Source organism: Telmatherina bonti, assembly GCF_933228915.1.
Source record: "Telmatherina bonti genome assembly, chromosome: 15".
Lineage (NCBI taxonomy): Eukaryota > Metazoa > Chordata > Actinopteri > Atheriniformes > Telmatherinidae > Telmatherina > Telmatherina bonti.
The window spans coordinates 25,766,493-25,792,456 of NC_136613.1; the positions used below are offsets into that span (position 1 = coordinate 25,766,493).

Consider the following 25,964-nt stretch of genomic DNA (forward strand, 5'->3'; position numbering starts at 1 on the left):
ATTTATACGGTGACCCTTGAGAGCAAAAGCTCTTCTACTCTGACCTCTCGCTCCAAAATATGATAGCAAAGTCATATTGTTGTCATTGTCAGTGTTTAATTCTGTCAATTACTTACAAAACATGTAAAGTTACAGTCATACTGGAGGACACCACAATCATTCTGTGCTGGTAGAAGGAAGGGCTCAGATCTGTGTTAAAGTATTTCAATATCCTCATGTTTCATGTGTCTCTTAACAATTGTTGTTAGAAAGCTACACACCGGTCAATAAAGTACTCCCCACTGTTAGAAGTGCTTCATTCTTCATGGTTAGCATTTAGTAGCACGTTAGAGTCGGAGGATGGAACTAGCTCCTACGCTCTTTCTTTCTTGATTGTGGATTAGTAGTATTTCCCTTCGCTGCATCTGCGTGTCTGTCCACGCAGAGGAGAGTTCAAGGTGTCAGGCGCTTGGGGTCACGTGGGAACATGGAGGTTTGACGCACATTGTGGAGACCCAGGTAGAGCATGCAGACTCTCTCCAGGCCTATGAAAGATAACAGTTTGGTTACTTAAAGTATCTTATTATTCACATTTTCAAAACAACAGGAATTATTCATTTACTTAAATAAATTCAACCTCATACATGTTTTTTTTTTTAAAAAGAGAGTTTTCCTTACCAATGCCTCCACCAGCATGAGGGGGAGCTCCGTAGCGGAAGGAGTCGATATAAGACTTGATCTTCTCCAGATCTAGAGTTTTATAGGAAAGAATGTGTTTTGTCCTGCTTTTGCAATTACCACTGATCACCCATAGAGGGAGACAAATAATTCTAAATCCATTCATGAAATTAATGCCGGATTCTCAGTCTTACCAATCTGGTGATGGAGAGCCCTCTCAGTCAGCAGCTGAGCGTCGTGGACTCTCTGAGCTCCGGACAAGATCTCCTCCCCTCTCATGAACATGTCATAAGAGTTGGAGTATTTCTGTATAAAAACAAACAAACTCACAAATTAGGCAGTCTGGAAAGCAGAATTACAAATATTTAAAAAAAAAAAACCTGTAAAAAACTGTATTAACTCTGAAGAGATTAAACCTTTTATCCATTATGTGCACAACAATAAAAACACATTTTTAAAGGCTGTTTTCTAGTGTACTCATAAATGATTATGTATATTTGAAATGTTGCCACTTCAGCGGACATCAGGATGGTCACCCTACACACTGCCACTCACTGAAGAATAAACTAATGTAGTATAAAAATTCATACATACATGTACATGTTATTACCTACTTTACCTCAGTGATAAACAGGACAAGAAAATAATATGAGTCCATTTTTATTGAATAATTTTATTATATAAATTTGACATTATTTAAGGAGATATTTCTGAGAAATAGATGAAAAATAAACTACATAAAAAGTCAAATAATAGTAAGAAAAGTATTTCTGTACATGTAGAAGTAAAATATGGCATATGAAAAAATAGGGGTGGGAAAATCTAATCGAAAAATCAAATATTGGGACTCTTTGTTTAACAATTTTAAAAGAAATTTTTTTGTAAAATTTTTCAAATAAAAATAATCCATAATCATTTTTTGTCATTTTAACTTTTTTTTATTGATCTTTTTACTCATCTTGGGCATTATAGCGGCAGAATGATAGTCTGGCTACTGTGTTGTTTTTTGCTAATTTAAATATAGAAAAATGACAAGTAAAAAAGTTTTGTACATCTTTTTTTTTTTGTTTTTTTTAGTGAATCATGAGAGGCGCATTTTAAATTAAATCGGCACCCAAAAAACATTGGAATCAAATCGAATCGGGACAAAAATATATCGTCACAGCCCCCAAAAAATGTGGCAATTGTGTTTTATTTCATGCATCAGAGGGTTATAAATCAACAGATCTGATATATTCAGCATATCATTACCACATCCTTTCTGTGACACTTCATGACTCTTCGTTTTCTTGAGACATTGTGATTGTGAAAACACTTCACCAGTCTGTTCCAGTAAATGTAGCCGTGACTCAAACTTAACAGAGGGGCTGTAAATCTCTTATTTATAGAAATTCAAACATTCTGTATTGAGCATTTTTATTTAGTAGTTAATATTTTGGGTTTGAGTTAGAAAAAGACTTACGGGGTTGTTTGGGTCAGGCATGGTGTAAAAGGGTCTGACAGCCAGCGGGTATTTGTCCAGCACGTAGAAGTCAGTATCATACTGAGAAAAAAAAAAAAAGGATGTAAACAGTCAATAACAACGTCGCTGTGGACCAACAGAGACACAGGAGCATTATGTAACTTTGGGACTGAATTATAAACTTTTCAGCACTAAAACTGCAGCTCAGGGATGCACAATGTGACAAAGCTCCCGTCTCCTGTGAGAGCAGTGCCTCTTCTCCATGATCCATACATCCTGGCTGATTTAATCAGAAACTGAGATTATGAGGGTTACACTGTAATATTTTTAGCTCAACCTCGAGAAACAGTAGGTGAAGAATTCAGTCGTTCGGGTATAAAGACTGTATAATCACATCAGCCTGGGTTTTTCAGTACTCTTTTGAGGCTAAGCCTTTTGTCTGCTGACATCCTTTTCTACAGTCAGACTCACTAAATGACCTTTATAAATACACTCACAGAGGGAAAGACATTTGCACAAACCTTTTCTTTGACAAGACGACCCAGCAGCTTCTCATTGGGTGTACTGCAGGACAAAAAACAAACAAATACTTTCTGATTACTAACTAAAACTCATGTGATGACAACTTTCTTCCAACCTTATTTTACTTCCTGCAATATTTGCATCAACTGAATGTGCTTCAAACAGTGAAGAAGAACCACTTGATAAACAAACATTATTAAAATGTTTTACAAAAGTGATGTTTCAACTCATGGTGTTACAGATTTATCTGTTTTAAGCAAACCAGACATCTGACAAGACGTACAGGCTGCAGGGTGTGTGTGACGTTTTCTGACCTGAGATCATCTTCGTCACCCATCTCCACCCCGGCCTCTCGCAGCATGGCCACCCCCTCAGTGTACTCTAGTCTCAGAGTAGGCTCCAGGAATTTGAAGGGCTCACTTGGGAACTGCTTGTTCACTGTCTGGATCTCCGTCTGGAAGCTGAAGCAGAAACACACATGTTGTTTTGAGAGGACATTCCACTGACTCACTGAATGCTGCAGATTTAGCTCAAACATTAACCTTCTAACAATTTAACCCTGAAATTAGTTTCAAACTTGAAATGTACTGAATTATTTGTGATCTAAGTGCACAAAAACACATTTACATATACAAAGAGAGAGAAATGCTGCAACCTACAATTCGAAGGTTTTTAAATTCCTACCCACACAGAGATACATGTCAGCGAACACATGCCATAGCTCATCTAGTCTCAGTTTTTAAAACCTCTCTGTGAACTAATTCATCTGCTTATTATCATCATCTTATTTTATCAGGCATACAAATGTCAATGTTTAATAAATGACAAGAAACCCAGCTAAATTAGATGCAGGTGTTTCACCTTTTAGATCTTTTAAATCCCATTTAGTTATAAAAGTATTTGTTACGTTGAAAGAGGAACAACGAGCGACAAACAAAGGCTGAGTCATATGTACGCAAAGCGCTGAAACACACAACAGACTGAAAATAATCTGATACATCAGAGAGAACTGTCTGGAAAGTCATGAGAACAAAACTGCCAAACGATCCTGTGAAAGAGGAAGAGAGGTCACAAGCTGCAACTGACAACAGGGTGATATCAGAGGTGAAGTGGGTTTTAGATAGCTGCTATTAATCAGTTTACAACGCAATGATTCACCTTCACTTCCATGAGATATTTGATCTGGCTTTAGTTAAATGTCTTTATTCATGAGGTCAGAGTTTCAGTTGTACTCAAGAGTCCCGCGCAAATCCCCTTATTTTATCACTGACATAAGGAAGCCTGGAAATCTCTGCCATATAAAGAAACAGCTTCCAGCTGCTCACATAAAAAGATCTTTACCCAACTCTCATTTCAGTCATCTGCTTCTGAAGATTTGTTTGCACGCAGTACTCGTTTATACCACTAGGAGGCAATAAAGCCACATCAGAGTGATTTCTTCCAACTTGCTCACTAAACAAAGCCTGAAGAAATTACTGCTGCTTTTCACCAGACAACACAAAACACTTAAGATGAGACGCTGCAAGCAAAACAATGTCATCAATGTGGGCTTTTTGTCCTCCACAACAGTCTGTAGGAAAGAAAACATATAAAATCAGCAAATACACTATTAGAAGAGATACTAGTTAAGAGTTTTTCAGTCAGTATGAAAATGAATTAAAATTTTAGCTTGCATGTTTTTAGCAACAGCATTAGATGATGTTCTGGGAATTTACTGAGGATATTTCACATTTTGTACACAAATCTATTGATTGTGTTTTCTTCATCTGTATCCAACTCTTCTGAGATTTCATCATGGTATTTTGGTCTGTTTCCAGTACATTTATTATTCTGTCTCAAACAAGTCTGACTGCGAGAAATGTACTGAGAATGTGAAAGCCAAAAGAAACTACAGGGGAAAAAAAAGCTCATTAACTTGGATTTTTCTCTGTATAAATCCTCATATCTTACTTGTCTCTCAAGCCCTTGAAAATCTGCACCATGGTATCAGTGATGGAGTCTATCACTTCATGGTAGTGATAGTTGAAGGCCATTTCAATATCCAGCCCGACAAACTCTGTCAGGTGACGGTGGGTGTTGGAGTCCTCAGCTCTGAAAACTGAGAGGAAGCAGATTTAACACAACAAAATGGTAAAAAAAAAAAAAAAAACAGTTGGAGACAATAAGAAGGAAAGCTTCACCACATCTTATGGTGTCCTGACATGAACGTAAAGTTCATTCTTCAATTGCTAAACTGGTATTAGAGCTCAATTTCATTTAAAAACATTGACATTTACATTTCAACATCTGTAGCGATGCATTACTGAACTTACAAGCCTGCTGCATCCGATCCATGCATTCATCTTAAAGACATGGATATAAACTTACAGCACTTGCATCTGTAAATATCTGCATCCGTTTGTTACCTTGTGGAATCACTTTGCTCCTTTCAGACACCAGCACCGCAGATGTGGAGGCTAATTTTAAACTCAGCTGACCTTGTGGCTGCTGGGTTGATCCCAGTTCTCCTTACATGCTGAATCAGTGTGAATGTAACTAAAGCAATGGTGAAGAGTACAATGGTGCCTGAAAAGCAGTAATAACCTTAAGCCCTTTGATTTCTCTGTTGAAGCCGCACAGAAGCAAGATAAAACACATCATCCCAGTCAGCCAGTCCCTTTTCATCCTGGTTAAAAATCCTAGAAAAACTGCAAATCCGACTCATGTGGCAGTTTAACAAGGACGGCTCCGCTAAGGGTCATTTCTTTAGGAATACAATGCATTAAAGGTGTTAGCTTAACTAATCAGATGGTGGCAGTGTTTGCTTAGCTGAATAGCAGAAGGTCACCTTAACTCAGCATATAAAAGCTTTTACAAGCCCCACTGTGTCACTAACATGCCGAGGTCTGGCCACAGTAAAAGCAGAGGCATCTCTGTTAACCGTTAAAAGAAATCCTAAACACATTTAGAGGCGTTTAAAATGAGTCATCTCAGTTAATGGGGTCCACATTTTTCATGAAGCTCCTGGTGCTCATTTTGCTGTTTTAAGTACTTTGCTGGCATGTGATGTACCAGATGGGAGGAAGGCTTACCTGGACCCACACAGAAGACCTTGTCAAAGTCAGCACAGATGCACATCTGCTTGTAAAGTTGAGGGGACTGGGCCAGGTAGGCGCTGGTTTTAAAGTAAGACACTGTGAAGACGTTTGCGCCACCTTCACTGGCCGCTGGAAAGGGGAGGAGAAAGAAACGGTTTTAGGAATGATGGGAAGGTTTTGTTGCTCCAAAGGATAAAATGACCAGAATCTGCAAAGATTCTCCATAAAATAAGTCAACCGATCCCTCCTGATGATGATGATGATGATGATGTTGCATTTCACCTGTTCAGATGCTTCAGTTAAAACTAAAATCAACCAATAATTTTTTTTTGTTTTTGTTTTTAACCCCAAATCTAGCATCTTTTTCAAGCATGTTGATGAGAATTATATAACATCTGCAGCTTCCTTTTTTTTTTAAATTTATACAGACGTCATGGGGCACTATCTGATTTTCTTTTGTGACCCAGAGTTGGGTGGGGGTTCACACATAGCACAAACTGTACGCTGCCGGTGCCGAGGGTGTTGGCATGCAGGAAGATGTGGTTTTACGAAAAGTACACAATGTTATTTGACAGATACCGCCAAAAGAAAAACAGCGGCAGTTTTAAATTAAACCAAAGTCAAGTTTATTGGCTCACAAAAAGGAAGTGAAAGTAACACGTGTCTTTTCAAATGTGACAACGTGGGAGGCCGAGCACCAGAGTACACACTTTTCATCCTCATAACATAAAATCTTTTTAAATCGATGACCACAGCTCAACATATACACAACTATTTATCTATTATCAGGACAAGCTAGCTAAGTGAGATTAATCTCTAGGCTGAAAGAGAGGTTGTGTACAAATATTTTATCCTTTACTCTGTTTATTTCACCTCATCGTTGGTAAATAATGGCAGAAAAAGACAGGATTTCAGGTCCTTTTCACACCTGCAAGAGGATTTCTACCTGAATTAGATTTTTTCTTTTCATTCTCTCCCCCAGTAAAGTTAGATGAGCTATTAAAGGAAGCCTGTGGAGGTGTCAGAGCAGAGTAGCTGATGAGGAAGCCGGCATCAGCGTTCCCGCTGGCCTGGTTTACTGACGGTTTGGTTTGAAACCTCTGAAAATGTTTGTTACTGTCAAGAAAACTTCAATATCATAATTTGAATTTGTAGTCTCGAGCGGCGCCCGTAGAGGAAGTCATCCTTACAACTGTCACTGTGACTCATGGGACAGCTGTGGGTGGAGAGAGGGGGGAAAAAAAGTGTCTCTACTGAAACGTCGCGTGTTAATGCTAATTTCGGTTTTCCCATGAGGAATGAATGATCAGACAGCAAGCGTTTTTGTTTTTTTTGTTTTTTTACCTGATATTATTTTAGGGGTTTGGATCTCCACAAAGCCCTTTTTGGTGAGGGTGTCTCTGAAGAGCTGGCACACTCCTGACTGCAGGCGAAAGATGGCCTGGCTGGTGGTGGTCTTAGGGAGGAAACACACACACACACAAACACAGGCAGAAGGCCATTACTACATTGGCTTCATTTCACAATCACAGCAGATGTGCCAAAACGAGACTGACAGATTTTTTTTTTTTTTTTTTCTCTTGCACCTCCTGTCTGCACGAAGGTTGGAACATTTATTTGCTGGCAAGGGTGAGACACGCATTTATGAACAGCAAGGGCCCCAGGAACTTAAAACCAGTCATTATGAAAGTAAAATGCTGAGGGCAGGGCAGGGAGTATTCAAAGTTAATCAGGAGATTCCGGTAAAAGCCAAACAACCCCCCCAAAAACCCCAAAAGTGGAACCGTTGGGCAACAAAGCACGATGAAATGTTAAAAAAAAAAAAAAATTATACTTCTTAAAATCCAGTGACTCATCTCTGAAATTAGTCACAGTTCACTGATTTCTAACTGTAGTTGTACATCAATATGAAAGAAACTAGGTTGCAGCAGACTGGTCGTTACGCTCTCACCAGTCTTCAACTAGTTTTCTGAGACGACCTGCTGGCAGGGAGAGATAATGTTCGTTACTCTGCAGACAATGCTTCAGGGTGGACTGGGAATCTTCATCTTTTCTGTGCAAAAAAACACTTTTCTCACCACCGTTGCAAAGCTGTGAACTGCAGCATCTATGACTCATATGTGTCACTGAGCAGTGCCCAACGGCAAACCTGACAAAATCAACGACAAGCCAGTCTGAGATGAAAGACAACATTCAAAACTTCGAAAGTGCTTCCTGTTTGCAGCACGTCTGCAGCGAGTAGGTGTGATGCTGGTAGGTGGGTATCTGAAACTGCCAGCTCTTCAGGTGTGGTCCTTCATAGCTTGTGTGTGAATGTGAAAGAGCTCTTGACTGCAAATTGCGGCGCTGCTTCAGAGGATGGTTGCGGTGACGATGTACCACAGGTGGGTTTCAAATCCCAAAGTAAAAAATAGAAATTTATGCCACGGCTGAAGCATGGGCTCTACTCTTTAACTAAAATATGGCGTTGTCGTAGCTGGACCTGCTGAACACGAGACATGTTGGGAAGTTTTCCGAAGAATGTAAAAAGGAAAAAAAAAAAAGAAGAAAAAAAAAGAAAAAAGTAAAATTTGTAATTACTAGTATTTTACTTGAGTATTTCCATTATACACCACTCAATCTTTCCATTTTATATTATTTAAGAAAAAAACTTCTTCCCTTCTACTTCACTGCATCAACTTGACAACTTTACATGAGAGGAAAAGTCCAAAATAGAACAAGCAGATTTATGCTCCAGACCCTTTTTTTTTTTTCCTTCCATCCCGGAAACATTTAGCTTCAGTTTTATTTATAGCTCCAGTTCCAAACCTGAGTCTTCCCAGGGCGCTTCACATATTTCATTTCACCTATCTAACCATCCCTCAGATTTATCAGGTGAACGTGTAAATAAAGTAGTTTGAACTAGCTCCATGTGTCGCAGCGGCAGCAGCGATATTCTGCTTCCAACTGTTACGCAGCACAAAAGGCATTCACACCGAAGACTTTAGTAAAACACAAACAAATCTGAGTGTTTCTGGGGGAAAATAGCTACACACAAACATAAACTATGTTAAGAGTTTCAGCCTCTGAGTTTTTATAGGAAATGATTGACTTCAGTTATAAGTCTTGTTAATGAGGAGACAAAGCACCGACCGAATCAGGCTGTGTCCGGCTGCAACTCTGTGTCTAAAAGGGAGATGTTGCATCAGCTCTGAACTAGTTAAGAAACTGGACATGTATGACATCATAATGCATCAGGTAGAAGGACCAAGAAGCAGATTTACTTTTCAGTATAAACACTGAATCTGAAATGAGTCCTTTTGGGTCAAATGCCTAATTTTTTAGACTTCTACTTGAAAACTGCAAACCAGTAAGGAAATGAGCAACCACAAGGTCTATTTGAATACTTATGGAGTTACAGTGAAGATGTACATGTATGTGTGTTACTGGCAAAGAAAGAATGAAATTGGCACATGGCACAAATGAAAAAAGTTTCAGGCTCTCCTTTAAAAAGAAAAACCTTTCATGACTAACATGAATATCTCTTTGATGCATCAGCAGCTCTACGCCTCTGTCTTATATTAGTACAACATGTGAACATATCAGAGTGGGTTTATCACAGATAGTTCAGGCAAAAGTTTCTAAATGGTCATTTTGACATCGCTTGGCACCATCTGTTCTCACAGACCCTCGACTGTCGGACCTCAGGTTTTAAGGACGTAAATACTTCAATCACTGGAAACTACCTAGATTTGACACATTAAAGGTACTCTGTGATTACATTGGTATGTAATTATTTTTCTTTAATATTCTATTAGACTAATTGAAACTGGTTGTTTCACTGAATCCAAAGAAATCATACAGCATTAACGATACCGGGGACCTGGATAAATATAGAGGTAAACTCCCCAGTCCAAGTTGTTGTAACTCACAACAGACGAGTATTAAAAAGCATACTGAAGTGGAAACATCACTCACTCACACTATGACTGAACTGCTCAGATCTTGACCTGCACCCACCTACAAGATATCAGGGATACGAGTGAGGTCCAGTGTACAAGTTAAAAAAAAAAAAAAAAAAAAGCGACCCGCTGTAATGTGAAAAAGAAGCCTCTCCAGCTGCCCTGCACAAATTAAATGAACAAAAGTGAACTTTTCCAGTTTTTTTTTTTTGTGTGAAGCACCTGATGTCTAAGCCTGGTGTAAGGGGAGTTTCACAGGAAATAAATTATTATTACAGAGGTTTTATAGGTCCCTCTTGGAGTGTTTGTCAGCCAGTGTGGGAACCACTTTATGGCTTCATTGGATTCTTAAGTGCCAAGCTGATGACAGGCCTCCGTCTGGATGCACTGTGTTGCAGAAACAGGTGTTGTTATGAGGACTGTGAGCTGTGCTGTGGTGTTGATGCCTTCCTGCCAGTCGTCTCATCTATACATATCAAAACAAAGACACACTTTGTGGCCGTTTGCCTGCTGCTGCTGCTGCTGGGTTTAGCACATCTCCCACACAGAGACGGCCCAGTAAATCAAAGAGGGACGCTTTTGCTTCTGAGGTGCAGACTTCGCGCTGTTTATTCTTCAGGTTATGAGGCTTTTTGCGTTCTGTTTGATGTGAAAATACTTTCCATTCCTCCTACGATTGTTTCACATTTCCTTTTAAAGCAGCTCTAAATCTACAGCGTGATTGGATTGTGAAAGCTTCAGGAGTTGAGACATTTAAGGTGTAATTAGCCTCAACTAATCTGCTGATAAGCGTGTGAATAACTCATCAACTTAAACAGAAAATGTCTTAAATATTCAATCGAGTCATTTGTTTTGTTCTCATTCTGTGTAACTTTGTGGGTGAGATGCAGATTCTGTCAAGTAATTTCACCCCCCCCCCTCACTGCTCTGTAACTTACCCTGAGATCAATCACCCGGTTGTCCAGCTTGGTGTCCTGGTTAACGGTGGCTCTGCCTTCCTGAGGGCAAACCAAGAACATTATCACATCAACAAAAAAAAGCTCTCAGACTATGAAATATTCAACAGTGTTGAACTACTCAGCTCATGCCTTTTACACAAGGTAGAGGGGGGTTGTGGTCAGCCATGTATAAATATTGCTAGAGGAAAAAAAACTTTTCAAAGCACAGAGAATTTAAAGAAAATATAAGAAAAAGGGGAATTTCTGATTATTTGCAACATTTAATTAGACATGCAATTAGACAATTCAGACAACATTGTTTTACAAACTGCAAAAACTGAGCACAGTGCAGTTTCAGGCATTAACAATGACTGAGCCCACTGCAACAAAAAAACACATCTGCCATCTAAAACAACAGGGAACCAAAAGAGAAAAACGAGGGGAAAAGGTAAATGTTTCATCACAGGAGGAACCACTGTTTCCAGGGTCATGGATGTTGGGCTTCCTCTGGAGATCCACTGGGGTTTGAGCTAATAGCCTGTGTAGCCACATCCTGCTCTAAACAGCCCCTTGCAGAGGGACAAAATGCTGGACGGTCAAATAGACAGAGCTGTTGAAGCTTGTGTCTCTGGGGACGACAGGTGCTGCTACAAGTGCATGAGTGGCATGCTGAATCCCTGCAGAAAACACCTGAAAAGCTGCTGCAGCTGCAAGAGGCTGAAATGTGGACAAACACGGGCAGATTCACAGCGAATTCCATATTTGCTCGTTGCAAATGATACCATAATAAAACTGGATATGATAGCCAGCGATCTGTACAGAGTGTGCTCTGCCTCTCATCCGTGTTGGCTGGGACAGCCTTCAGGTTCCTGCAACCCTCTACAAGACACAGCAAGAACAGCTAAAGAATGCATATGATGTACCAAGAGATGAAGAAAAATCTTAGCTGCTGGCAAGTCGAACTCATTTACTGCATCCTCTATATATAAACAGTAACTCCACCACTAAAACAGGACAGCATTTCCACCTGCAAGTTTGGGGGCAGCAGCTTGTCCTATTTAATAACACATAAAGTTATTTCTGGTGTATTTAAAAAAAAAAAAAAAAAATTGACTTTTACAAAAACAAACTGCAGATGAGGCAGAAATGTACAACTCTGCCACAGCAGCCTCCAACTTTAACAGCCACAGATAACACACTAACTGGAGCAGGAAAAAGCAGCTTTTCTCACACATCAAGTCAGTCAGAATTCAGACCTGTCACCTTCATTAGTATTAGTAAGTAAAGCAAAGTTTACAGCAGTTTGTTGGCAGACGCTAAACCAAGGCTTTAACATATCCTTCAGACTTTTTTTTTTTTTTAAATAGTTTGAGCTGCTTCAGTGAAAATAACGAATATGCCAAACAGACATTTACAGGCAGAAAAAACAGAATAAGAAAGAAAACAACTGGATATTGTGCAGTAATTAGGAACTCAGATGACACGTGCCATCCCCCATCCATCCTCACCTCTTCCCCCTCTCCATCGGGTCTGACAGCATCCTCCAGCTGCAGGGGGAGACGAGGTTCTGCCTGGCTGATGACAAAAATCTGACGAGAAAAAAAAAACAAAAAACAAACACCATTTAAATCAAAAGTGCAAAAAAAAAACAAAAAAAAAAAACACTAAAGTTTCCATTTGACGCTTAGAAAACGGAAAGTACTGGGACTTAACCTACCGACAAAAGTAAAAGCGTCAATACCTCACAGGGGTGTGAAACACTGTGACAATAATGACAAACTGCTGGGTCTCAGGGCTGCTAAGAATCCTGTTTATTTGTAGCACACTTGTCTACCAACCACAATATATGCCACTGTACATATATTGTTTACATTTTAATGATCATGTAACACATTGAGAGGAATAACTGAACGTTAATTGCGTAAGATTTACCTGCCTGAACTAAAAGAATTGAGCACACCTCAATGGGTGGACTGTTTCTGCGCAGGCAGGTAAAAATGAAACAAAAAAAGACACAGCTTAAGTGTTTTCATTCAAATGCAAACTGATATTAATGTGAATTAGAGGAGTGTGTGTGTAACTGTGGTGAAAGTAAGCTAACCCTCTCTACGTGGAGCTCCACGTCCTGCTGGGAACAGCTCTCAATCTTCTGCTCCACTTTCCTCACCACCGCCTCCACGTCTATGATGCTCTCCTTGGTGATGCTGGAGGAGTGCGAGCAACAAACAGCACTTAGGAAAACAAACTCATCCGTTTGTGTCAACACAGCATCCCCGTTAAACTCTGACCTGCGCTTGCTGACAAGCTTTTACATTTTTCATGATGTAATGTGGTGAAGCTGCCGTGGGTTATGGGTGAGTGATTTTTAGACTGCCTCAAAATAAAACTACTGCAGTGACATTTGCCGATAGGGGGAAAAGGGGGCAGTTGAGATACCACAAGAGTTTGTGGCTTTAATAACACACTATAACCACGTTTTTTTTGGGGGGGGGGGGGGTTTCCACTCAGTTTAAACAGCAAGCTGCAGCGTTATGTTGGACAAACAGCCCAGTTTCTTTGGAGAAAAATAAAGACAAATTTACACATTTTACAGAAGAAAACTCAAACTTTCAATTAAACTAGAACCAGTTTATACCAGGACAAATTATACACAAAGTGTATAACCCCAGGGGGGTTATACACTTTGAGAAAAGTTGCATCAGATAGCAGTTCTTGGGAAGTACCCAGATCTACAACAAAAGCTGATATTGAGAAGTACAGTAAGAATTCCCCCATCACAATGAAATGAAACTAAACAAAGAATGAATGTCTTCGATTTAGTCACTCTGTACACACTCTTTATTCAGACACCTCGCTGAAACTCAGGGTATCATCCAAGATAAGACCACCACCCACAGCCAAACAGCACAAGACCAGATGGGGAAAACCTGCGGTAATCCGTCACTCTTCCTCATTAAAAAGCATTAATGAGGGGCTGAACGCTGGGACGCTGCTGCCCCTTCAGCCTCGCGACAGCTGCCTCCGCAGTCCTTCCCTTCTAATAGGAGATCAGTAAAATAAATAAATCTGCACATTAATAAGCTCCGCTGCTGGGCCACAAAGACTGGTGGTGACGACACACTGAGAGGAAGAGACTGAAATTTGACAATGTCTCAGCAAGAGGAGACGTATGAGAGAGAGAGAGAGAAGAACGGTGATTGTGAAGTTTGCAACCCTGCTTTTCCTTTGGGTCAACTATAACAGGGTTTTTAGCTACAATTACGATCAGATTTAAATGAAAAAAAAAAAAGAAAGTCTATTTTGGCAACTACAACCCAGACTCTCTATATGGTTGAATAAAAATACAACAAAGAACTCAAGAGTTTTCATATCAACATCATTGTTTATGAGACAAAGCAGGTAATATGAAGGACTGGGAAGTCTTTAACTTAAACCTTCTTCAGCTCTGTTGCCTCGGTCCTAAAGGTTCAACGTTCTGAACAACTAAAAGTAGAATAATCTTATGAGGAAATCACTAAATAATCAAACTAGCTAAGATCCCTTATAACAACCATGTAAAGAAACATATTTCTATAATCAGGTCAGAACAAGCTTCTACATCACACCCAGGTGCAGCGGTTTGGGTTTAGGTCAGCTAAACATAAACCAAACCAACAGATAGGTTTCAGAGCATATATACTGCCTATTTCAGAGTGTTAAAGGAGGAAGGGACTTGGATATCCAGTACAAGATAGAATACTCCCCCCCTACAATGTCACCTGTGCCTTCGGCATGATTATGGGAGGATTTCCTTTTAATCCAGGGTCTCACTGAGCTGTCAATCACCAAACCAAAGTATGTGAAACTGGATGTGCAACAGAAAGTCATAAGAACTAAAGGCACCACCTGCTCTTGCTGATAAATATAAACAACACTGAAGATTTTGGTGACAACCATGGGTTAAAACCTTTTCGGTAAACTGCTGGACTTTTTGCTGTTTCTTTATTTATTTATTTTTTCTTTTGATGGAAGACAATGTTGTCTTGGCAACTGTGTCATCAAGTTTACTTGCTTTGTTGTTAGGTGTTCATTTTGTAAAGCGGTGTGATGACACTGACAAGATTACAGAAGCAGATTGAAGAAGTTCGGAACATAAAACAAAACAACTGTTCTGCAAAACAGATTTACATGGACGGCATAAAAAAACAAACAAAAAAAAACAATATATTTGCTCGTGCTTCATGTCAATCTGCAGCAAAGAAAGTTGGATTTGTATATTGTTACAAATCAGGTCAAATGAAGAGGAACTGTGATACAGTGAAGGGTTTGTGTCTGCTGACAAATAAGGTCAGGGTGTTCAGGCAGCTTAGGTCAAAGCCTGCTATGACCTCAGTACCAGTGAAAAACCACTTCGGTCAGGTTTTCTGAAAACTCAGACACACGGCAACAATGTGCCACAAGGCTTCTGCATGGTCTCATTTACATAACATGAGCATCAGTTTCTGTCAACTTCATGCACGCAGAATGTGAAACATGTCGTATCTGACAAGTTTGCAATTAAGTTAAAAATAAAGATTCTTGTTACTTTAGTTGTTTAGCAAAACACATTCAAGTTACAGTCATAAACATAATGATTTGTTTCGCAGCTTTAACCTTAATATGTTAAAACTCTTTCTAGGGTCCAAATGTACTTGGTAAAAGACAAAAAAAAAAAAACATCTAAGAAAAAATGTCTTTACAAAATAAATATAAAGGTTAGGCGTAGTTATTGTGTTGGTTGTTGTAAAACACATTTAAGATCCCTGTCCATCTAAACTGTGAGATATTTTCTAGTCAACTTTGCTGCACTTTGCTGAATCCAAACAGACAGTTTATCTTTATACCAAGCAGTGTATTTTTATAAACTTTAAAATTCATCAGACTGCTTCCATCTTCTGTCACATAATCTGTAGACACTAGTACTTTTAGTTTACTTTTGTAGCCGTGAATTTGCTCTTTTAGTTTATATTCAATATTTAACAATACCTGAAAAGTTTGGTAAAAAAAAAACCAAAAAAAACCCAAAAACATAATCTGTGTGTATCACCAGTCCTAAGAGTATGCACACACTTAAGCAGGTGGGAGAGTCATTCATCTTGTATAAATTTTACATTTTGGAATTAAAATGGTTAACTTAAGCAACAGAAAATGCTTCCTACAAATCTTATAGTTTGTCGTCTACTGTACTAGACTATCCGTGTCATAAAACAGACTTTTCGGTGGCTCATTAGAAGCAAAAAGAGAAGCTGCAGAGATCCAAGAAAGGCTTTCAGGCTCTGCTGACTTCACAAAGCTACAGCGATGGAGCCCGGCATATCTCTAAATGCTGCTCTCTTCACACCTGTCAATCAAACAGGTTCCTATCAACTTTTCAGGATCCTCTGGAAGTATGGCAGAACATACAAATCTGAAGCCACACATTTAGCATGCTCACTAGTTGAAATATACTAAACAAACATGCCAAACGGCAGTTATTGCTGCAATGCCTACATTACTCATGCTGAATAATAACTTTCTGGTGAAACTGACTGCAGCTTGCCTAATTTGGCAACACCTACAGAAAAGCCACTTAAGTAACAAATATTAAAGTCTTCCATGTTAAATTCACTAAACACTGGGCGTACTGCAAAACAAATTGTTTTGAAATCCGTCTTCTGCATATCTGAGTAAATTCCACCTATTGCATCATAACACCTTTAGATTTATTGTACGAATGAGGCCCGTTGTGAACAACCACCGTCAGCTTGAGGCAGCGTTATTTTAAGCGTTCCACTCTCCATATCTTTCAATACAGTACATATCCTCTGAAAGCTGTGCTCATTCATATTCTATCAGTAATGGGCCACGATTTAGCTGCTAACATGACTAATGATGCTTGGCACTTAAGCATGCCTCATTCCTCCGATCCAAGCTGCTGTATCTGCCATCTTGACAGGAAGTGCTCCATTAAAACACGGCTGTATTCCGCCCTGTTAAAAGCCAGCTTTGGCCTGTCAAGTGAAAAAATGACTGATGTGTGCCCCCCCTGTCTGAATGTGTGAAAATGGATCAGTGGACGATCGGGGCCCAGGATTTTCCCACCATTGTTTTTGCTGCGTCTGACAGGAAAAGCAGTCTCGCTACTCACTTTGCTGCAAACTTGACCATCTGCTTGCTGGCACGATCTCCCACTGCGACCAGTGCTTGCACGTTGAACTGCTGCTGACGCAGGACCAAGAAGCACTGCTTCCCTGCAAACGAAGCAGCAACAATAGATAGTGGAGGCTTAGTGGGTTTGTCGGGACAAGACCCTGGGCGGTCTGTTTGAAGCAGTCATTTTGATCAGCGTTTAACTCTAGATGAAGAAGGTGTCCTGCAGCTGCAGGGATCAGGTAAGGGTGTCAAACATTTACTAACAGAGGCTTGTCTTTGAAGGGCTCTGTGTGGAGAAAGTGGGATTGCTACCTTCCTATCAAGCATGCACACACAAACACACACCTACAAAGAGTGTAAACAAGCAAGTCAACAAAAAGCCAGGGCAGCAGATAATGGGACCACCCAAACACTTTGAAGTTCACTGCCTGTGAGGACGAGGAGGAGGAGGAGGAGGAGGAGGAAGGTGGTGGGGATAATAGCAATGCCAAAATCCCACCAACAGAAGCACCTCATCCCACACTACATCAGGATGTTGTTCTGTTCACACGGACATCCTACAGCGAGCACGGAGAATGACAACACAAGTGGATGGGAAGTGACTCTTGACTCTGGAAGTTATCTTGGAAAGGAAATGGCAAAAAAGACCATCATCGTTAGGCCTTCAGTTTGTTTGTAATCACAGTTTTACCACAACAAAAAAAAAAAAAAAACACACACAACATGTGAGTTTTGGAACTGAGGTGTAAAAACCAGGTGAGGTTCAGTGGGCTCATTGTATTCAAAGAGATGCTTCATAGCTGGAACTGAGGAAGGACGGGTTATCTGATCTTCCAGTTGGCAGCGACATGCTAGTCTGACAATATCTCGACTAGCCCCAGGTTGTCAAACTACTTGACAAGGACACACTGGGGTAAAAAAAAAAAAAAAAAAAAAGCCTTGCAAGTACACAGAATCCTAAAAAGGGGATCGAGTCTTATTAAATTCATTCTAGGTTTGTTTAATGCATAATGGCCTGTGATGTTACAATCAAAGCTGCCCTTTTCTTTAAAGGGCTGCACATAAAGAGAGTGATGTCACTCACTGAAGCTAGAAGAAATCCAACAAGGCAGAGTTAAAGCCGGCTGGCACTGCTGTTTGATTTTGAAGTAAAAGGAGAGCAGTGGAGAAATGGCCCAGGGGCAGATGCTTTTGAATGCTGAGTGCAGCACACAGAGGATTAACACAGAGAGCATCTCATCTTGGCTGTTTGTATCTTTCATACAACAGAAAGCCAAAAAGAAAAAAAAAAAAAATAATAAAAAATTGAACAAAGGGCTTTTAGGAGGGGTGGGGGGATGAAAATGAGAGTGTGTTGATCTCACCTTTGGCTCGGCTGGTATGGACTCGAGCGCGCAGCCAGATCAGCTGGTCAGCTTTCGTAGGAGTGAGGTCTTGGACGCGCACCAACACCCTGTCTGGCTCGCAGAGGCATAGACAAAAACATGTTTTATTACTTCAAAGAACTTTTCTTCACCCGTTTTGAGAACCCTCCTCGCCTGCCCTTCCCGACTCCCAGAGACAGAAAAGGATTCAGAGTGAGCATGCATGTGCACGCGTTGAAGCAAGCGCAATAAAATGCTCAAATTACATGCAAGGCTAATAAATAAGACACACTAGGAGGCCTGCTGAAAGCTGTCTAAAACTCCGCTTCTCTCTTTGGGTTTTTATGACAAATTGACTTTAGTTTCACCTGTATCACTCTGAGGCATGCTTACTCCTAATTATTGTAGGCCGGCAGAGGCAGACACCGAGGCTACACCAGAGAAAACAGAGCCTGCCCCTTTGGCTGAGAGCTCTCCATCAACCCACATGAAAGGCCGCGCCATTCAACCCACCCCCACCCATCCCCGTGGCTGGGCTTGGCATGCAGGTAAGGGAGGCCCTGCTTTGTCTGCTGCCACTGGAGCTGAAAGAGCACCTAGACAGATGGACGGCGTCAACAGGTCCTTCTGCTGCCTTACTTTACGACCAGCTCTCAAATGCTGTGAGTTGGAGCGATTACCCCAGACGTCGCCGAAATCGTGACGAGGTGAAACCAAAAGCGTCTCTCGTGATGTTTATCAGCTTTCACGCTGAATTTACGCAGCTTACGTACTTTCTTCTTCAGGACATCTTATCTTAATGTACTACGACACGTTTCACAGGGAAAAAATGCATAATATTTTGTGCGTGAACCTGTTTCCCAACAAAGCGTCTAAATCGTGCGGGACTTTAGATAAACTGTTAATGGTGACTTGTTGCGCTTTGTCACTGCAGCTTGCCTCTCATTTTTTTTTTTTGGGGGGGGGGGGGGGGGGGGGGGAGAATTGGAAAGCATTAAGTTTCAGCAAAGATGTCTACATTTAAGCATCAAATGATTGACAGGAAACAGACGACTGCAGCGTGCAGATAAGCAAAAGAAGGCATTCAACTTGAAAAACATGTTTTTATATCTTTCACCTCTTTGTGTTTACTACATTTGCTGAATTATCTCAGTCTGTTCATCTCTTTTTCACACTTTGTGGTAAAGAATGATTACACATGTCTGAGATAGTTTGCCTTCAGTTTGGTGTTCTTATTTTTGACCGGGAAAAAGACACCAAAAAAAAGCAGATAAGGACAAACAAATATTATGTTTGACTGTCATGAGTCCAATGTGGTGCTTTGAGACACAAGTTAATACAGTCCAAGTGGATGAATAATAAAAAAAAGACCAGTTTTATTCCTTGTTTCTTCCCTTGCAAAACATTATTGGGTTATTAAATATAATTTTCCTTTTGTCGTTATCTTTAACTATAAGTGAGTATGTGAGTGTGGTGGTGACTGAGGATAACTTCCATACTAACCAAGCTTTTGTTGGGACTGAACCATAGCTGAAACCCCATATCGGTCCTTGGCAAAGTCCTTCAAAAAGCATAAAAAGCACAACACACCTATTAGTGTGTACACACTGAAGACAGTTCTGCTGCTCTGATCCAACAAGTATCTGACGTCTGTCTGTCTGCTACATCTGGGAAAACAGATAACACAGCTTAACTCGATCTTTGTTTAAAAAAAACAAAACAATGAAAAAATAACTGTAGTGCAGAAAACAGGAATAACACAATCAGGTGAGCAGGTATTTCACATTCAAATGATATCAACAGTGTGAAAGCTTTAGGACACAGAAGCAGGAAGCTGGTTTTTATAGTGTGAGTGGAGCGGTCTGTTGGGGATACTTACATCTTCCTCTGCGGTTTGTTGTTCGGCAGCCTGAAACACAAAAAGACAGAATTGTTAAAGTTGCAAACAGAGAGTCCTCTTGGTATTTGGCCATTAGATTCAACATAAAAAAAGAATGCTTCAAAAACACTCCATTTCAAATGGAAGGACGTTTTGCTACAACAGTCATGTAAATTGTGTTTTTATCTTGTGCCACCGGGGATCTGAATAAAAATAATAAATCATAGCTCAGTCCGAGAGCCAAGTCTCAGATCCCTGGAATGCACAGCCCTTATACACATTACTCCGACGCATCACAGACAATGAGTAATGGCAGCAGGAGATATTGCTATGTAATAGAAAACTGTGTAATTGGACAGATATTCTTTATCTCTGCACTGACTTGTAGGCAAAATGACTTCCAGAGTCCGATGAGATCGAGTCTGGGCAATGCTGCGCTTCCATTTTCTATGCAAATTGATATTGGTGAGCAGAAATGGCTGGTGGCAGTGGAGTGAATTGGAATCACCCATCCTTGATATGATAAACCAGTCACATGATGGATGACATTGGATCTTATGATCAACTGAATATAGACCTGCAATAGCCGTAAATGTGACCGAGCCACATCGGTCCCACAAAAGCGACAAGTGTTTGCGGGATAAAAGCAGAGCAGAAGCTAACACACTCAAACATTCAACTCAGCTCTCAGGCCTTCCCTGAGGCAATGCTGCTTACTATGCCACGCCGAAGTCAGCAGCCAGTGGAGCCGACAGTGACAGCACCTACTTCCTCCATGAAAGCCTTTTGACTGGAACGTATGCTGCTTTCACATCTCAAAGCCACCTGAGTGATGACAGCGCTGCACCGGGTGTCAAATTGTGCCGATTTTGAAGGCAACGCCCGAGGAAAATATCAAATTCCTTCCTCTTAAAGTACAATGTAAACAGATTTCAGAAACTTTGTGATTAAGTGTCAAATGCAAGGAGCCGAAGCTGTAGGAGAATGGTTTCATCTTCTACCAGGACAACAAGCCGGCAAGTACAAAGCTCACAGTCAAGCAGCTTTGGCTGCTGTAGTGCCATGGAACTTTTTCCCCCCTTCTGCCTAAAATCATGTCTCCTCTACGAATCCAAGTTCAAATCTTCCAGATTTGAAGAAGAAACCAGCAGAACTTCAGAAACAACTTATAGAAAAGTCTGTAAGAAGTGCTTTGATCAGTGAATGCAGCAGTGGGCTGGTGTAGAGGGGGAATATCAAGTGAAGGTGAAAGGAAGTGAAATCTGAGTCCTCTTCAGTGAAATTGGATTAGGGCTTTACCCACTCCTTGTGTCCCACACCTTGTGTAAGGTACAACAGGAACCACTTTCTATAGTAACTTCTTTAAAAAAAAAGAAAAAAAAAATCAGATAAAAGGAAGTATAAGTTTTGTACAGTGGAACCAGGCATGATGCATCTGCTACAAGTTAGCTAATGTTGCCAAGATCTGAGTAAACATTCAGTCTTCTCAACATAAAAGAAATACTAGTTCAGCATAACTGAACTTATAAATAATTGTTTCAAAAAGTGACTACACAGATATATGGAAAAGTGTCATATACTGACCAAAAACCTTTAAATCAAAAAGAGAGTAGTACGTAAAGTACTGAGATGCAGGTTTTACTGATAAAAACTTAACAAAGAGGACGTCATGACAGAGTGACAGGCAGATCTTGCATCATGAACAAACCACTTTCATATTATTTCTAATCTATTATTTGCAGAAAAGTGACAACTTTTACTTTAAATGAAAATGTGGCAGAGCAGCATCAAGACAAAACCTGGGATGTATGACAGAGAAGAAAAGAGGAATAATAAAACCTTGTTTAGATGAACAAGGTTTTAAACAAGGTCGGTGTTTTTGTGTCAGTTTACTGCATCATTTCTTCCTTCACAGTACAGTATGGTAAACTTCAGTGTCTCTGCATCAATTAGGACATTCCTCATTTAAAGCTGCAGCAGATGTACTGTTAGTCACTTTATCTAACCATGCATAGTCTTGTGTCACCGACCAGTTGTGCCAGTTTTTCCCCCAACAAATGTTGGGCTGTAGAAAACCATACATTAAATTAATGGCAATAGTTTGCAGTGTCTTTACCACTCAAAGTCTACAAGTATTCTTACGTTCTAGTTTTCTGGAGCGGGGTAAGAGTGACAGGAGGATCAGGCAGATGTGAAAGCTGGTGCCACCCTGCCTTGTAGCAATGTTGAAAGCCTCATGTAAGCTTTACACTCTCTGTCACTCACACATGATGGAGTTCACCTTCATCCAGTCCCATTCTGCAGTTCCAGTGGATGTGGGATTATAAAGAACAATAATGGATAAAAACAAAATAGGGAAATGTTTCCAGGTTATTTTGAAGCAGCTGGTTGGAACATTTGTGTTACATGATCTGCAAAGTGCAACTAAATGGTAACTGTCTGCAACCCTGAATTTAAAAAAAAATATATATATCCAAACCCTTAATAATGAAGCTACTATAAAGAAGAAAGCTCATTGTTGTTGTTTTTTTTTCTCTTTCTTTTAAATAAATGAGCAAATTAGCCCTGAATGGACTGAACCAGCCGATCCAAATCAGAAACTCAACTTCATCACATCTTCTGCAGGTAACTCTTCAACTGTTGGTGTCAAAGTGCATGCGATTAAAACCATGACAGATTTATGTGAATTTGATCATATATAATACCGCCGTTGTCGCTTAAAAAAACTAAAGCTGCCTGAACATTTTGCAACTGAGGAAACTGTGTGTAGAAATTAAGTTTTAAAAAATTCAGCAGGTCACTGTCATCAACAAGTGGAGACTTATTTGAAACTCTAGATGAAGTTTTCTCTGCTGAAGGGGGAACCTTTTGTCTTTTACATTCTCCTGAGACAGACATCTTCTGCAAGAAATATGTCAGGCATGTCCTTATTGAGTTCTAACGGTATTACAATGTGTGTTACAAGTACTAGAAAGGAACTGTCTAAAACAAATGCAGTGGTGGTGGTGGTGGTATCTGATTGGATGACACAATTTGGACATAAAAATTGGTATCTGGAGAGAAAGAATGACACGTAATCCAAAAGTTCACGAGGCTTATAAAGTTCTATGAATTTAGATGAAGGTAAACTACAGGGCTTGATTCATAATTCTGAACTATGTCACATTTGTAAAAAGTTACGCAAGCTTTGCTGAATATGAAGAAACATTGTAATCTGTCTGCACACGTTTGTTCTGTGTTCTACCTGCCAGAGGTGATGGTGGAGTCATTAAGGAGCTAATAAAATCTTTTTCTGCATTAAAAAAAAAAAGAGTGATTAGAATTGTAAATGATATTTTACTTCCTGAGTAAACATTTATAAGACCTTCTAAATGCAAAACTGTTATCATAAAAGTGACCTATGCTGTGTGGCTTTGCTGTAACGTCATGTTAACTGCATGCACTTCCAGTCAAGAAGAAAATAGCACTTTGTGTGGGTCAACATAAACACAACTAAAAAGGCAGGAATACTTTAACAATGGACACTTTTGCCTCCCTGTCGGCTTACCAACCCTGCTGGGCCCACAATGCCCATCAGAGCAGCATGTCACAGTCTAACCAGCTGTAAAAAGGTTGGCGGATGTGAAACATCAAAACAGAAAATGGCTTAAACAAAAAAAAAAAAAAAACACAAATGGCTGACCAGCTTTGCCTGTTTCTCAGCCTTCTTTGCAGCTTTCTCTGCTTCCTTCTGCTGTTTCTTCATGGCTTTCTTTGACTGAGCCTGCTGCTCCTCCTCTGTCGCTCTGAAACAGGAAGAAACACATAACATAAACATAAAAGTCAGCTTCCAGTCTCTATTTCTTTTGCATCCCACAAGGAAGGAGTTGACTGCCTGGGAAAATGAATTCTGAGCCATCACCACCTCCAGCTTTTAAGTCTGTGCAACCTTTAATCCTATTGTTCTTTCTGTCAAAGTGGTTTCAACCTGGAAGAATGAATGGGTGAGAGTTTGTGAAACAGCTGAACCTGAGACACAAGATAGTAAGATTAGCTAGATAAACACCACAGCTCAGTACAATGGCCAACACTCTAATGCAGGGACTAAATTAGTGAAGAATGCAGTTTATCAGATAATGATAACACGTTTATTTTATCTAAAAGTAAAGATGTCTTCATTTGCAACATTAAACACGATACAGTGTTACTGTTAATAATAGTTTGATATTTGCCGACAACTGTGGCTGCAATGGGGTAACAGATCAAAACTAACATGTCTTTTGGCTTCAAAGTTAAAATGCATCACCTAAAAGAGCAAAAATGACAATAAGTGTACACAAGTAGTGTTTTTACTTCAGTTAAAAAGGTTAAGCTTCTAAATCCTGATGTCAAATCAAGTGAATAAGAAATGCCGTCTTTGACATTGTTGGCCACGATATCAGTGCTGACCCACATTTATGAAAAGGTGAAAAGCCCTATCCATCTGGTCACAAACTAAAGGCTGCCAAAGATGAAATAGCAATAAACCAGCAGGAAATAGAACTGAACATCATAAATAGTCTGACCTTCGTGCTTTGCATTAACTGCCACAGCTGTATACTGGATTGCAGGTGAATGAATAAGCAGTTTATTTTCTGAAAAACAACAGGTGTCTTGACCTAAAGGAAGCCCATGAGGACTGTGAGAGCTGCTCTTGTATAGTAACAGGAAATAACAAGAACCAAAGGCCAGCTATGAATAGCAATAAAACCTAAACAAATGCTGAAATCAAAACATATTATGACTTCCAAGGGAGGACTTCAGACTACAATTGTACTTCCTCTACAAGCAAATGTGACACTGACACTGCCGATCCAGCCGACAGCAATCCCAAATTTCTCCAAAGCACCTTAAAACTACACTTTAAAATGTATTCTTACTCAAATTATTATTTTTAGGAAGGTAAACCTTTTCCTTCACTGTACCAATTGGTTTATTCTGCAAGTGTGGCACATGTCCAACAGCTGGAACGTTACCATATCAGAATACAGAACTATTATTGCACTCTCAAGGACATTACTGATATGTGGTCATTATTTCTTTTATTGACTTATAGTAAAAGTACAATAAAAAGGTGACAGCAGTTTTACATAAAACAAAATGGCACTAGTGTATGTTTCATTTAAAAAAAAAAAAAAATCAAAGCACACCATGTCACCAGAACTACTGAGAGGATGTCCTCCTATACAGGACTTCAGCCTTTTAAAGGATGTGATAAATGATTTCCTAAACATAACAGATGGATGGGTAGAGTGATTAACATTTAGATAACTTTATATACTAATTTAGATCATCTTTATGAGATATAATATTAAAAACATTTTGTATTTTATATCAGCCGTTATTTCTTGGGAGACATATTAAGTCAAAACACAAACAGGGACAGTTTCAGTTCTGTTATTTGCAGGGCAGGCCTAAGTTTAAACTCCCATGGTTTTAGTTTTCTTTCTTCTTGTTTATTAAGTGTGAACTGAAGCTCAAAACAATAATTTAAACCTATTTGACCGACCAAACCACACTGCCTGTCTTGTTAACGTGGCTCATGACCAGAAGGCAAAGTGACAGGATCCATCCGACTGAAATGACTAAAACTCACCAGACGAACTTTGCAAATCGAAAGGTAATTGTTCACTTGCATATTTCTGATATTTTAGACTTTTATTCACACGAGTATAATTTGATAATATGTTAATTTAAACTACCAGATGATGCAATCCACTGCAGGTTAAAGCAATACGCGCTAGCACCTAGCCAAGCTAGCACACTGCAGAGTTAAATGTCCTAAAGTGGCAAAAAGGACGTAAGTCGCAGGAGACGCAACCCTGACTCTGTTCTTACCCCTGTACTTCCTCTTTCGTCATGTTGAGCTATATTCTTGTAAAATAAGGAAAAATATTTTTTAACTGTTTGCTAAGGAGAAGCACCGCATCAGCTGTTCACAGCATGGACAGGCACA

At 39.8% G+C, this 25,964-nt stretch overlaps 1 protein-coding gene across 1 annotated transcript; it reads right to left on the reverse strand.

Moving 5' to 3' along the window:
* Positions 1 to 92: 92 nt before the first annotated feature.
* On the reverse strand, positions 93 to 25,964 carry dars1 (aspartyl-tRNA synthetase 1). Its single transcript, XM_079253847.1, has 18 exons — positions 25,847 to 25,964; positions 23,673 to 23,775; positions 19,991 to 20,020; positions 19,615 to 19,672; positions 18,112 to 18,204; positions 16,743 to 16,845; positions 12,699 to 12,801; positions 12,106 to 12,186; positions 10,598 to 10,657; positions 7,063 to 7,174; positions 5,713 to 5,847; positions 4,592 to 4,739; positions 2,956 to 3,102; positions 2,641 to 2,683; positions 2,120 to 2,200; positions 852 to 963; positions 658 to 729; positions 93 to 524 (listed from the first exon to the last, which is right to left on the reverse strand). Exons 1-18 carry the CDS (start codon positions 25,867 to 25,869, stop codon positions 433 to 435), a joined length of 1,596 nt encoding a protein of 531 aa, XP_079109973.1. The 5' UTR covers positions 25,870 to 25,964; the 3' UTR covers positions 93 to 432.

Excerpts from the sequence above, each read along its gene's own strand:
- dars1 (XM_079253847.1), bottom strand. The coding sequence starts at position 25,869 with ATGACGAAAGAGGAAGTACAGGG. Across the intron at positions 18,205-19,614 it reads TCAGTCCCAACAAAAGCTTG|ACAGGGTGTTGGTGCGCGTC; the intron begins GTTAGTATGGAA and ends TCTGCGAGCCAG. Across the intron at positions 964-2,119 it reads TGCCTGACCCAAACAACCCC|AAATACTCCAACTCTTATGA; the intron begins GTAAGTCTTTTT and ends GTTTTTATACAG.